General features: G+C 43.4%; 1 protein-coding gene across 1 annotated transcript in view; it reads left to right on the forward strand.

The window, feature by feature from the left end:
* The window catches only part of LOC116319269 (NT-3 growth factor receptor-like), a 72,933-nt gene that overhangs the window by 41,753 nt on the left and 16,888 nt on the right, over positions 1–14,292 (forward strand). Inside the window, exons 7-13 of the mRNA XM_039614366.1 lie at positions 189–330; positions 3,063–3,175; positions 10,671–10,851; positions 12,019–12,039; positions 13,253–13,270; positions 13,421–13,467; positions 13,915–14,020. Of these exons, the coding sequence (XP_039470300.1) occupies positions 189–330; positions 3,063–3,175; positions 10,671–10,851; positions 12,019–12,039; positions 13,253–13,270; positions 13,421–13,467; positions 13,915–14,020 (628 nt within the window). The remainder of the gene's footprint in view (positions 1–188; positions 331–3,062; positions 3,176–10,670; positions 10,852–12,018; positions 12,040–13,252; positions 13,271–13,420; positions 13,468–13,914; positions 14,021–14,292) is intronic.

Consider the following 14,292-nt stretch of genomic DNA (forward strand, 5'->3'; position numbering starts at 1 on the left):
TTTTAAACTAGCGATGAATTTCATGAATTTCTTCATAAATAAAAGTATAACTAATCGCCGAGACCGTTTCTCTTCGATTGGTCTTGCTGAGTATAGTTCATTAATTACTTCCTCTAAACAATCAATGTTTCTATTAGACCATATTTTTGTTGCTTATGCTTGTATATTTTATCTTGTTGTCTCTCCAGGCTAGAGTCTACGACAATACTATTCACTCCATCAACATAACCTTGGTCAATGTAAGCAGAGATGACAACAACTTCAGTTTAAAATGCACTGCCACCAACATAGTGGGCATGACCAACGCTTCGGTTCAGCTAACTGTTCATTGTAAGTAGATACACCACAGACACAATGTTATACACAAAACTGCACTCCATGAAAACTGTGAAAAACAGCATTATAAATAGTTGTGGAACTGTGAGTTGGCTACTGTATCCATTTTAAGCTCTCTTCTTTTAAATATCTAAATCTTAGTAAGATGCACTGATAAATTAAAACTCTAGCTTTACTTTACGAGATTGTCTTTGAGATTTCTATGAGCCAGTTAAGTGACTGAAATACTGTGGAAGAGATTAATAATAGTAATAACTAGTTAAAGATGGGTGCTGACAAATTCTTTTTTTAAAATTTTTACTTAACATCTATTTTTGTTTTAGTTCTATTCTAGCTGCCAAATTTTGTAATTGTCTTGAATCAATATTTATTAGTATTAGTATATAGTAGTATATAATATATTAGTATTATTAGATAGCTGCTTCTTTTTACTTAGGTTAATGTTTGTGTAAATCTTAGAATATTGCAGGGAGAAATTACTGTGGTATCATTTGTCTTCTTTGAGTGCATACTAGTGGTATTAAAGTTTATTGTAGCCAAGTCTATATGCAGAGTGCTAAACATAATGTCACACAGTGACTAATATGTTGCAGCTGTGTTTGAGATTGTAGGGTAGGCCTTGGGTTGTAAAGGACTGAAGCGGCTGCAAGAATATTATAGCAATAAACGCCTATACACAACAGACATGTAAAATCAGTGGACATATTTTATGTCTTAAAACTATTTTTCAGAGTCAACTATTCTTAATGCAGCTGTTTACACCAACCATGTAATTTCACTGGAAAATTGGCGGAATTTATTTTTTCAAACCAAGCTCGATTCTTTTTAAATTTTCAGACCCAGTACTGATAAAAAAATGATTTGGGAAATAGTGGAGTAATCCTATTTAATCTCAGACAGACAGCTACAGTAGATGCTGCTCCGGGTCAGTGGGCTCTCTAAAATGATTTCACTGCCTCCTTAGATGTGGTCCCAACTCTGCCAGCAAGAGCTCAAACTGTCCCACTGACATCCTGAAATATGTATAAAAGCCATGATACAGCTTTAACTCCTGGATCAAACCATGCCAGTCTCCCTGCTGCTGCTTCTCCTCAGAATCGGATGGAACGGAATCTCAGTTTGTTACTTTTCTTGTTTAGAAACATCACGGTCAATGTAGTAATACAGGGTGATGACTCACCTGGAAATAAGTTGCATAATTATTTTTTTAAGCTGCAGTAGGTTTTTTTTGCCTCATCTGTATCAGCAGCAGGTTATTGTAGTATACTGATCTGGACCAGTCTGAATAACCCCATGAGGGGGCAGCAAATGCAAAGCAACCAATAAGCAGTCTCCCAGCATAGTGTGGGGGCTTTTTTTGCCAGGGGTCATGCACTGGGTCATCCTCCCTCTGATCAAGACAGCTGTGTGATTCCAGTCTAAACACCTGTGTAATGCCAATCTTAGTAACCATTAAAAGTGAGGAAGGTCTCCATTATACAGAGATCTATATATTTATAAAATTTCCTGACTTGCTTGGGCTCGCTCTGCTGAGCTGCCCGGGACCTCTGACCATACAGTTTTTATTTTGTATGTATTCATTTTTTAAATGAATTGATTAATTTCTTTATTAATTTTTGTATTGCTCCAATTTCCAGGTATTTTCAGGTATTTAGGGATTACCCACGATATTTCACCAATTTACTTGGGTAGCTATAGTCTAGTCTAGTCTGCATGTAAAAGTGTCCTTGGGCAAGATACTAACCCAATAGTTGCTCTCCAATGCATCCATTAATGTGTTAATATGTGTATTAATCTGTGTGAATGAATAAAAAAGAAGTGCTTGTATGAATAGGTGAATAAGGTACGTTCTATAAAACACTTCGATTACTCAGGTAGAGTAGAAAAGCTCTAGGACAAGGACACGCCCTAGAGATGAAAAGGAATACAGAAATGAGACTGACTTCAGACAGAAGACACGAGACACAGGACAAAACCAGGACAGACTGGAGGAATTAGCACAGTTAAACAAGGAACTAGAAACAAAACACAGAGGAACTAGCAAGAGCTATACTCAAGACTAAATAATGCAGAATTAAATTTAAAAGAAACAAATTATGAGCCCAAAACAAAAACTCAAATTATTGGGTAGAAACCCAGGGCCACGACCAGTCCATTTACCATTACCACCCTCAAAACTTTTTTCTTTTCTTTTTTCATTTTTTTGTGTTCATTATGGTTTTATATATCTATATACAACTATCCATTTATATATAATGATATTCGTTGTTATTTTTTGTCATTATTATTGTTATTATTATAATAAACTTTGTTTAACTCGGAAGTCCCACTGATATCAAAACCCTTTTTTAATGGAGACCTGTCCAAGGTAACAGCCTGAAAACTGCTATCTTAAATAATCAACAGGATTGCTATTCCAGTTGTAAAACGTAAAGAAGTATTAAAAAGTTCAGTAACAGCTATAACCAAGTTGATGGCTTGCTGTCCGTCTTCTTATTATCCTTAACAGATCTGAAAGGAAATACGATTACAAGTGCACATTTCAATGTTTTAAGGGTTTTTTTGACAGTAAAAACAATCAAGTTCATATGGGAAACACAAAAGTATTTTACTTTTTTCTTTGGTTTAATTGTAACTTAGGCAGGTGAGTACCTGTTAACATGTGCTATACAAGTGCAGATTGTTTACATTCTTTTCTTTCTTCTTTCTACTGTTTGTCTCTTAAGTTCCTCCCACCATTATTAGGCTGAAGGAGCCAGAACGCCGCCATGACACGTGCATTGAGTTTACCGTTCGTGGTTCACCCCACCCAGCCTTACGATGGTTCTATCAAAATGAGGTATATTTGTAATTTCATGCTCGTAAATCTATTGTGCACTTCATATTTTTAATTTGTATTTTATTTGATAAAAATTTGTTGTTTACTTGTTTCTCTCTGTAAAAGGAAATTTCATGCTCATCAAAAGCAGTTACATTTACTTTACAGCCCCTTAGTTACTATTAAGTATTTACTCAGAAAATTTTAGTAAATTGTTGGATAAATGCCACTGGAAAGAAGTAAATAATTTTAAAAAACATACGCACTCATCAACTCTAATACAAGTACTGTGAGGTTGTGACTGGTTTAGGTTGAAAGTAACTCAGCAACCATTTATTAGAAACATAAAAACTTCAATTCCACTTAAAATTGTAGTTATCCAAGGTTTATTTTGGTAATGATAATAATAACTTTACTATGGATTATATAAAGTTGAAAATAGTCCTTTCAAGTTTTTGTATTTTGGTTTTTTTCATGTACCACAGAAATGCTAAATTTGTTTTTTGTAATCCCAAATGAGGATCAGATAGGATTAGAACTCAGCATATGTGCAGATGAGGGGTACAGAGAACTTTCATGGATTAAGTGGAGGAGGACAAGCAGAGGGTTGGTGTGACAGAGGAGGATTCTAGAGATAAGAAGAGATGGAGGCAGATGATCTGCTGTGACTTCTAAAGGAAGCAGCTGACAGAAGAAGAAAAGTTATTACTGATTAAATATTCATATTTCCTGTGGCACCCCTCAGACTTGTTGCTGTTTCCCCATGTGACAAGTCCTTTAAAGGATCCTGGAAACAACCGTGCTAGTATGTATGTGACATTGCAGTTATAGTTTAAAAACAGGAGAGGATTGACACTAAGCATAAAATACAATTTGGGTCCACTGAATCGTAATGCAATATGTATCGGCAAATGCTAGATATGTTGCTCTATTCTATGAAATGCAGTAGAAAAAGTTCGTTTAACAGTCCAAATGTTACACAGAAGCTACCATAAATGTTTCCATGTCATTTTCTCTACATTATCACCTCAAAACATCCAAAAGGGCAATGTTTGGAACATAGGGGAGGATGAATTTCAATTGATATCCAGTATTATCCATTGTTATCAGCTTATTAATATATTTAGGCTTCTATCTAGCTTTTTCATTACATTTCTGAGGGACTACTATTTGCTGTTTGGTTTAAGAAAAACACTGCTTTGTTAACCACCACCAATGTTACCTCTAAGCTGCGCGCGTGCGCAATTGCGCACTGCTGGCATGGTCTCCGCGCACAGAAAGTCTGCGTTGCGCAAAAAAAAAAAAAAAAAAAAAAAAAATCAAACCTGAATTGAAATTAAAATAAATACGTTAACAATTCATTCTGTTTTGCAGTGTGAGTCAGTAAGTGACCGGTGACTGGCTGCTCCAGCCAAATGATACGATTCACATTCGTATATACGCAGCTAATCAACATCGTTGACAGGCTTTGACAGCTTCCTTATGTGCCGACACCGGTGTTTCAGCTAGCAAAGCGGCGTGGCTGATGTGGAGTGAAGCCACGTTAATGACAACGTGTACAACCATTGGAGATGTGAGCGGGACAGACAGAACAATTGATGGAAAAAGTTTGGACTATATACCAGTTTTTAAATTGTGTTTATAGGCTAAGTAAAACCAGAGTTATGATTAAAAAAATATGTGCAATGTTTGTTTGTTTTTTCCTGAATACTGTGGCGAGCTCAGACATGGAGGAGACAGAGGTTTCTTGGGAGCACCCGTTTATTTATCTCTGCGCGAGAACACTGCCGCTCCCTCACTGCTCCGCGCGGCAACCAACAACAACAACAAAAAAGGGCACTCTCTCACCGGAAACACAGTCGCCGAGAGAGCGCGTCACTCGTCACCATAACAACATGACAACAAACACATAACTGTAATAACAGAACCCCGAACAGCCCTGGCCCGCTACATAGCCCCCACCTAAGGGGTCAGTCGTCCCCGACAACCGCATTACCCAACACAAAGTCCTGCAAATGTCCATGTGTCTTCCTTCGGCGCGCAGGCCGATCTCGACCAGCAGGGGAAGAGTCACTCGGATGAGAACCTGGGGTGCCACCAGCATCCCCTGCCCCGGCGGCTGCTGGAGCGGGCGGGCGGTACGGTGAGAGCCTGTCCAGGTGCAACACCGCCACGCGCCCTGGGCCCGGCATGCGGATCCAGTACACCACTTCTGTCAGCCGCCCCACGACTTCCACCGGCCCTTGCCAGTGACCGCACAGCCTGGGGGACACCCCTCTCTTGCGAACCGGGCAGTACACCCAAACCTTGTCGCCAGGCACAAAAACTCCCCCTCGGCACCTGGTGTCGCAGGCTCTTTTCTGTCGTACTGCGGCGCTGACCTGGGCCTGGCGGGTGTATTCATTAACCACTCGCGGCCGCCCCCTCAGCCTCCTGGAGCAGTCCCCGGCCACCGACACGCGCCGGTTCCTTGCCTCGGGGACGGGGAAAGGCCCTAGGACGTCTCCTCCCACTCTCTCCATCGGGGCCCCCACCCGATGCCGCTGTAGGGGGGCAGTGGAGCGTTGAGTGGGGCCCTTCCGTGCCGTACAGGTGTCACAGCAGTGCACATGAAGTTCCACTTCCCGTCGACAACCAGGCCAGTAGAACTGTCCCCTGAGACGGCGGAGAGTTTTAGCATTTCCATAGTGGCTGGCCCCCACCGAGCCGTGGACAAGCTCAAGCACCTGCTGTCAGGATCCCTGTGCCTACCCGGTCGGCTCAGTATGGCTACATGTTTGTGTTTTCATTTTGCTCCTGCTCTCTCCCTTCCTCCCTTTCCCACCTCCCTCTGCCTGGGCGGAGCTCACCTGTGGGCTCCCGCCCTTGGCCCACGCACCTGGTCGCAATGACACACCTGTGGCTCATCACGAGTGTTCCAGCTCCTTCATAAGATGGCAGCTTTGTGTTTCTCGTCGCTGGACCGTTGTCGACTCTCGTCAGTGTAACCCCAGCTCAGTTTACTCTCGTGTGTTTCTCAGCGATCTTCCGTCAGTAATCCCTTTGTGTCTCTGTGAGCAGATTCCCTGGACCAACCCCTGTGTTACCTGAGCGATCGTGTGTGCGAGGTGTGGAGTAAGCTATCGTATTTTCTGTGGAGTGTGAAGAGGAGCGTGAGGCGTGGACGGAGTGTGTGTGGACTGTCAGCGTCTTTCCCCATTCGTGTGTAGACCCCCGGAGCCCGTCCTTCCCCTCACTTTGTAAATAGATCACCCAGTGTTGCTGTAATAAAGACTGTTGTGCTTTCGGATTCAGAGCCTGCGCGTGAGTCCGTTCAGTCCCGTTGTGACACCTGCGACCGCAGCGACCGAGGCACCAACAGCTGCAGGAGATCCTTGCCCTGTCCGAGGGCCCGCCATCTCTGGTACAGGAGGCCGCCGTGGGTCTCCAGATTGTTGTACTGGGAGTAGTAGGCCTTCACTTCGGGCCCCTGTCCTGACACCCCTGTCCAGCCTGGGCGTCGTGCTACCTCCAGCCAGGCCCCCACCTGAACCAACGTCGCATCAGCCCCCTGCTCCTGCTTCAGCTGCTGCATGGTCAACGAGAGCCATCCCCCTCCGCCGGCTGTGGCCCGAGCAGTAGCCACGCCCCGTGCCTCCTGGGCCCGCTCTCCCTGCCGTTTCGAGAGGGGCAGCTGGCGTGGGCGCAGACAGATGGGTTGAGCAGAGCCGGTGTCGATGGTGTGCTGAACCAGCCGCGTCTGCCTGCAGTCTCTGGTTCCCTGCTTTTGACTGCACTGGAGGGCCAGAGTCTCTGTACCAAGAGTGATAGCCAGCTTCGCGGTGTCAACACAGGCCCCCCAGCGGGTCAGCAGATCAAGGCCGATGATGCACTGATCTTGGATGTCAGCAAGCCAGAAGTCGTGCACCAGCTCCAGATCCTTCACCGGATCCATAACGGTTTCTTCCCCGCATGTCAGTTCTCTCCCCCGTCACTGTCATCAGCTGGGTGTTGATGGGCGACCAACCCATCACAAGCGGCCCGGATGTTCCAGGAAACACACCAGGTCGTATTAGGGAAATGGTGGACCCCGTGTCCACCAGGGCCTGGCAGGGCTGGTCCTCAACACAGCAGCTCAGGTAGAGTCCCTTAAGGTGCCCGACTAGGCCCGCCACCGTGCATCGTTCTTGGAGGGGGCCAGGAAGCTGGAACGGTGGTCCCCTCGCTGTGACGCTCCCCCTCTCATCCCCCTGAGGCCACATAGTTCTGGCCTTCGGGGCGGGCGCCAGGCAGTCGCGCGCCACGTGGCCAGGCTCATCGCACCGGTAGCAGCGGTCGGTCGGTCGACGGGGGCGCCTCCAGGGCACGGAGGGCTGCGGCTGGCATATCCCCGCGACCTCCCCCTCACTGTCGCAGTCTGCAGCTCTGATTTGAGGGTAGTTTGTGGGGCGCAACTGCTGGTCAGGTCGCGAGGTGAGCACGAGTTCGGCCCTTTCAGCCTCAAGGAGCGCCTCACGGAGAGTCTGAGACATGGCCAGGCGGACGTGTTGGCGTAGTCGCTCTGGGAAAAGTCCTCGCAGGAATGCATGCAGGCTAAGCTCCTCACGGGCTGCTGCTGGGAACTCTGGATAGCCACGACGAGCATACAGCAACACATCCGCTGCAAAGGTGCCCAGGCTCTCCCCCGGCCTACGGCTCCGGTTGGTCAGCTGCTCCCTGCTCTGATCAGTGGAGTGCCGCTGCCCAAATCGCCTCTCGAGTGCTATAGTGAGGGCCTGGAGCTCATGCTGCTCTGACGGGGCTAGGTCAAGGAGTACCTGCAGTGCATCTCCTTCCAATGCTAACGCTAGGTGTGTAGCAGCCTCTTCGTCGCTCCAGCCATTATGCCTCATGGCTAGCCGCACTTGTGAGAGGTAGGGCTCTAGCGGGTTAGCCCGTTGTATTTCGGTACCTTAGCTGGCGTTGCAGGCATCACTGCTCGCTGTTGGGGGCCCGGCGTGTCGGTCGACAGAGGCAGCCCATGAAGCACTGTCCCAGCGTCGGTCGTGACGGGCCGCTGCCACGGTGCGCTCGCGCCGTCGGGACCCGTCGGGGGACTTACATGGCCGCTCGCTTGCTCTCTCTTCAATCGCCCACTTCCCAAGCAGCGAATGCTCTCTTCGACGGCTTGCTCCAGCCTCTGAGTGTCTCTCTCCATTCCGGCGAGGGTGAGCTATCCCACTTCTGACACCAATGTGGCGAGCTCAGACACGGAGGAGACAGAGGTTTCTTGGGAGCACCCGTTTATTTATCTCTGCGCGAGAACACTGCCGCTCCCTCACTGCTCCGCGCGGCAACCAACAACAACAACAAAAAAGGGCGTGTCGCTACCCGATCCGTACTGGAAACCCGATCGGTACCCCGCATGCGCAAATCTTACGTCACTTCCTCTCTTTGCCAGCATTGCGACATTCAATATATTTGAATGATACAGTTAGCGCCCAGTTAGCTCCTAGCATTTCTCAACAGCTCTGCCTCCTTTTCGACTACCGGGACATTTAAACAATGGATAATCCGTATACAAACAAATTCATGCTTTTCTCCTCAACAGACAGCGTCCCCCGATTGAACAAAAGCTCCGTAAAATAATAAGAATGGCGCCTAATTACAGACTTAATAATACAGACTTTGTAATAGGTCACGTGAAGATTCATCAGCCAGATTAAGTGTTTACTGACAATTGACAGTGATAGCGGACATCATCGTCACTATTCCAATCAATCCTCTCCACACAGACAAGCATAAACACACTTGACTATCGCTAAATCAAATTTAACACGCATTTGAAATGACGCTAATTCAGTTTATAACAGGGTTCATTCGCCGGTCAGCAGGTGGCGGTATCCTCGCACACTGGGGAGTAAACTGCCATTAAACGAACAGAAGAAGAAGAAAACATCTGCACATGCGCGGTACGGATCGGGTAGACCCGATTTGTACGGTCGGACTGTGCACATGCGCAGTAAGGATCGGGGAGTCCTGATCCGTAACTATCTTTTTTTTCGCTTTTGTCTACATTGTACTGAAATGCTTCATTATTGCAAACATTTGAAGATATACTTATTATTCTTAACATCTTAACAGATACTCTGACCCGTAACTATCGTAAAACGCTTCGACCAGAAGTAGACACCTTTCGCGCATGCGGGGTACCGATCGGGTTTCCGGTACAGATCGGGTAGTGACAGGGCGCTCTCTCACCGGAAACACAGTCGCCGAGAGAGCGCGTCACTCGTCACCATAACAACATGACAACAAACACATAACTGTAATAACAGAACCCCGAACAGCCCTGGCCCGCTACAATACTATCGTTGTTTATATTTACTTATATAAGAAACGGTAAAAACGGTGTTTTATAAGGAAAGCGCTTGAAAGCACTCTCCGCCTGTGAGCAAAAACAAAAGCAAAAAAACCCCACCCTTTGCTATTGGTGGAAAAATGTACCATGTCGACCAATCAAAAAATGATATGGCAACAACAACATTTAGTTGTTTAGGAAGGGGGAAGTTTTAGGGGCGATGGCGGTTTTGAGATGTGAGAGATTTGCAACGTTTAGCGCAAATCTTGTGTAGTTAGTGTGTAGTGTATTCAATAGTTTTGTTGTGGGTGTCAGAACAATGAGGCGACTGCTGAATGTTACAGGTGTTAGAGGAGTGATACATCTGTTGTCAGGCCTGCAGGTATCAGGCTTGTGATGTTCTTCTTTATCTCATAGTGGACACAAATTATTTTTTGGAGTGGCACAAATATTTTGTGTGGCATCAAATTTGATGCAGAACACCTGATTGTTCTGTAAATAGTTTGAAATGTTTCTTTAAAAAACCGCCTTAGCTGCATTTTTAGGTAAAAAGCTGCAAAAAACTTTGTTGTTTGCAAAACTCAGTTACTTTATAGTTAATTGCCCATCATTGGTCATTATATACTGTATTTTGCAGACAGAGAGTTACAGGACTCTCTCACAGACCACAGACTTATAATAATAGTCAGAGCTTTATAAAAAAAAAAAAAAAGAAAGTTGTGTTTTCAAAATTGGAGTTCAAGTTATTTTTACTTCTAATAGTGTTAACATACTACACAGGTCATGAACAAGATTTTTTTTTAATTTTCATTGTAAGTGGGCTAAAGCACTTAATTAAAAGTAGTCTAACATAAATGTAAATGCTTTAATTTGATTATTTTAATAAACCATATAACTTGGATGGATTCAATGCTGGCGTGACCACAGCGCACACGTCTAATGTTGCTTACAGTAGTCCAGGGGACCGCTCAGGGAGTTTGTGTGTTTGCTCAGACACATGAAAAATTAGAGGGAACATTGACTACCACAATAACTACTAGGGTTTTAGAAAAAAAATATTAAACTTTTAAAGTAAAGCATTTTACAAAGTTTAAAAAAAAATGTTACAGAGCTCTGTATACTATATCATGTACATAAGTTGTCAGGGCTGTAGCTGATCTCTTTCACATCAATACTTGCACTTTTTTCCCAATGTAGGAAATTTCCCACACTGAGTATGTGCGTCCTGACATGGATATTTACCTGGACTACATAGAGGGATGCCTAACCTTTAAAAACCCAACACACCACAATAATGGCAATTATACTCTGGAGGCCAGAAACTATCTGGGCATAGCCACCAGTACTGTGTATGGGCACTTCCTGGAAAAGCCTTTTGGTAAGTTCAATCATTTAGAGTTATACTAAAGTAAATCAAAAGCTTTGCTTTCACACTCGGCTGTCTCTTCACCACAGCACCTGCATCACTGTCGGCACTACATCAATCTGTCAGTCACCTGCTCCAGTTTCCCCTTACTTTTCGACAAGACTCAGAGAAAGGGCAGTAAATTCTGAGTGGGCACTCCATCCTTTTGCGATTGAGAGCCATGGCTTTGGATGTCAAGTTCCTAATTCTTTTTCCTGCCAGTTCAGATGAGCTGCAAACCATTTTAGTATTGGCTGGAAGTCAAATCACGCTTCTCCATTTTCATTTTATCAAAAATTTTATACAAACTAGAACAAGAAGAATGTTTATCCTGTAAAAGTTACACAACCTTTTTGGGCTACAGCACCATAGGGTCCCACTCTTGCAAGTGCCCCCTGTTAAAGTGAACATGGAAGTTTCAAATGTATCAGTTGTCTGAGTCAAAGAAAAATCTTTACTCTTGAACATGACCCTGAGTTATTAGTCTGGGTGGTGATTGAATGTTAAACAATGGCAATAATAAAACTCAAAAACTGCTTTGCCACATAAAAAAAAAATATTCAAACAAACAAAACATGAAATGTTCCTTGCCTAATTTAGCCTTGTACCACAAGGAACCATTGCATTATTCTGCTGCTTTCAAGCTCAGTTTCAATGTGTTTAGAACCTTTGCAGGAAAAAGTAAAAGAAAAACACAAGTTTCTGCTAAAGGGACATTTTAGTTCCCTTTGCTTTATCAGAGATTACCATCAAGCACACTGTCATGATTTATCATTCAGTTTGATTCAGTGTCACAGTGTTCTTATAAAAAAACATGCTCCCCATGTCATGTCAAACTCTAATCATCACCCTGTGTTTGTACTGGATATAGTTGTGAAATAATGCTTATATTTAGCCTAAGTGTAAATTAGATGTGGAGAAATTAGAAAAGTCATACAGGATATGATAAGCTTCTTAGTAATGTTATTTATTTCCAAATTGTTCACATTTTCAGTTTTAAGTCATTTTCAGTCATTTACAACTGCTTTCTTTGAAGTGATGCGTAGGTTGTTTTCCATGATTGATCAGATTCCTCTGCAGAGTATGCCTTATAGAGGATCCTTTCCAATCTTCACTTTTTCTCTTCTCTTTCTTTTATAGGTACAGATGATTACGATTATGGTAAGTTTTATTATCCATCAATCCATTATCAGAATCGGAATACTTTATAGGGGAAATTATGTAGTTTTCCATTTCATTAGTTTTCCATTTTAAAAAAAATACAAAAAAACCCCAATACAATGAAAACCCCAACAATCATATGACCCCGTATGAGCAAGCGCTTTAGTGACGGTGGAAAAGAAAAACTCCATTGTAACAGGAAGAAACCTTTAGCAGAACAAGGCTCACAGAACTGGCGGCCATCTGGGGGAGGAAGACAGGACAAAGACACACTGTGGAAAAGAGTCAGGGATTATTAATAAATAATAATCATTGAATTCAGAGAGGTGCATAAATACAAAGTGAGTGAAAAAGCTGATTGAAGAAGAAACACTCAAGGCATCATGGGAGTGGCCCAGCAGCCTAGAGCTATTGCAGCTGATCTAAGGGAGGATTCAGGGTCAAGCCCTAACTAATTCCTAACTAACTCTAATAACATTTAGAATAATAGATTACAGATCATTTGGGAATAAATTTTATTACAGTAAATGTCTTTCTGAAAGTGGTTTAACTAAAATTTAAGGATATAACTCCCTCACTGTCAACTTGAGTGTCATGTGCCAACACAATACAGAACAGATTCCTGAACTCTACTCCCACAGAGGTAAATTATATTACTAATAGTTTTACATCTTCACTGTGTAAGACTCCATACTGTTGAATCAGTAGTATAACTCTTAAACACGCACCTTAAAGCAAATAACTCATATGCTGAAGATGAACTGGTGTTTGTTTATGTAATTACAGACCCCTCTTCACACACCAAGGTTTAATATGGAGTAACACAGGCCGTGGCAGATAGTTGCTCCTCCATGAGCCTGGTTCTGTTTGAGGTTTCTTCCTGTTAAAGGGGAGTTTTTCCTTCCCACTGTCACCAAAGTGCTTGTTCATAGGGGGTCATCCCATAGGTGGGTTTTGCCTCTGTAGTCTCTGTATTATTGTAGGGTCCCTTATCTTACAATAAAAAGCCCCATGAGGAAATTACTGTTGTGATTTAGCAGTATATAAATAAAATTGAATTGAGTTGAATTGTTGCATGTGTTATTTTGTTGTTGTTTTATCTAACATTATGAAAAAAACATTCAACAAATGAAATTGTTCAGCAGCAGAAATCCTATCAAGCAAGACTGCAAGAATTTGTTAATAATGTGTGATTTCTTTCTTTTTCTTGAAGGAGCCACAGGTGAACCAGGTGAGTGGAATAAGATGCCACTGCCTAAAACGAGTCAATTATGTTTCCCCTAACACGAATCAGCTACACCCAGCAACTAAGAGATGCTCACACCTGTACTTTACCTCTGCCTGGGAAAACAAACTAACACTTTTTGTGTTTTTCTTACAGGAACTCCAACTGCAGAGACTCACATACCAGAGGAAGATACTTTTGGGGTAAGTGAAACTGTCTGCCGCCTACAGTGCAGTTTTTAGAACCCTTCCCAGGTGCCTCAACTGCCACTCACATCTTGCATCAGGTGATTTCAGTGAGTCAAATAATAGGGTGAGCTAAGGTGTCCCAATCGTTTCACCCGAAACCTCTGCTGATATTGACCCACGCCTTTTTTTCACCTTGGCATGTGGTGAGGCACATGATTAATAGTGGGCTTACGACCCTCTTATCTAGGGATTAAATACTTGGGACTCTTCACCATTTGGTTTTAGAACTTAAAAATCTTACTAGTTCAGAGATTACTGCCTGCTGAAGACAGTATTTTATGATGTTTGTGGGTTTAAAGATAGTGAGTCCTCACTCTTGAAAATACTTTAGAGGTCAGGTACTTTCAATTCAATGCTGTGAAACTGTGTGACTGCGATGTTTAGACTTCATGTGATTTACAGGTATCCATAGCAGTGGGCCTGGCAGGGTTTGCCCTAAGTTTGATGCTGGTGGTTCTCTTTCTTCTCATCAACAAGTATGGTGGGCGATCCAAGTTTGGCATGAAAGGTAAGAGCGAATGTATTTTCAGTTTTTCTGCTCTGTCTTTGCTCTGGAATAAAAATGTGTGACTTGTATGAAGGTGGGCAGCAGAAAGATGAGCACTGTGAGATGATTGTAGTCGTTCTAAATCTGCACTATAGAAATAAAACTGAACTGAATGCTTAGAAGGAAATATTAAAAGTGTGAAATCTGCTTTGCTCGTTTTTTCATTGTGTGCAAACACTGATATGGATATATATTGTGGTGGGCTGCAGAAAATTGCAGATAATATTTGTGAC

Source organism: Oreochromis aureus, linkage group 7 (genome assembly GCF_013358895.1).
Source record: "Oreochromis aureus strain Israel breed Guangdong linkage group 7, ZZ_aureus, whole genome shotgun sequence".
NCBI classification, from domain to species: Eukaryota; Metazoa; Chordata; class Actinopteri; order Cichliformes; family Cichlidae; genus Oreochromis; species Oreochromis aureus.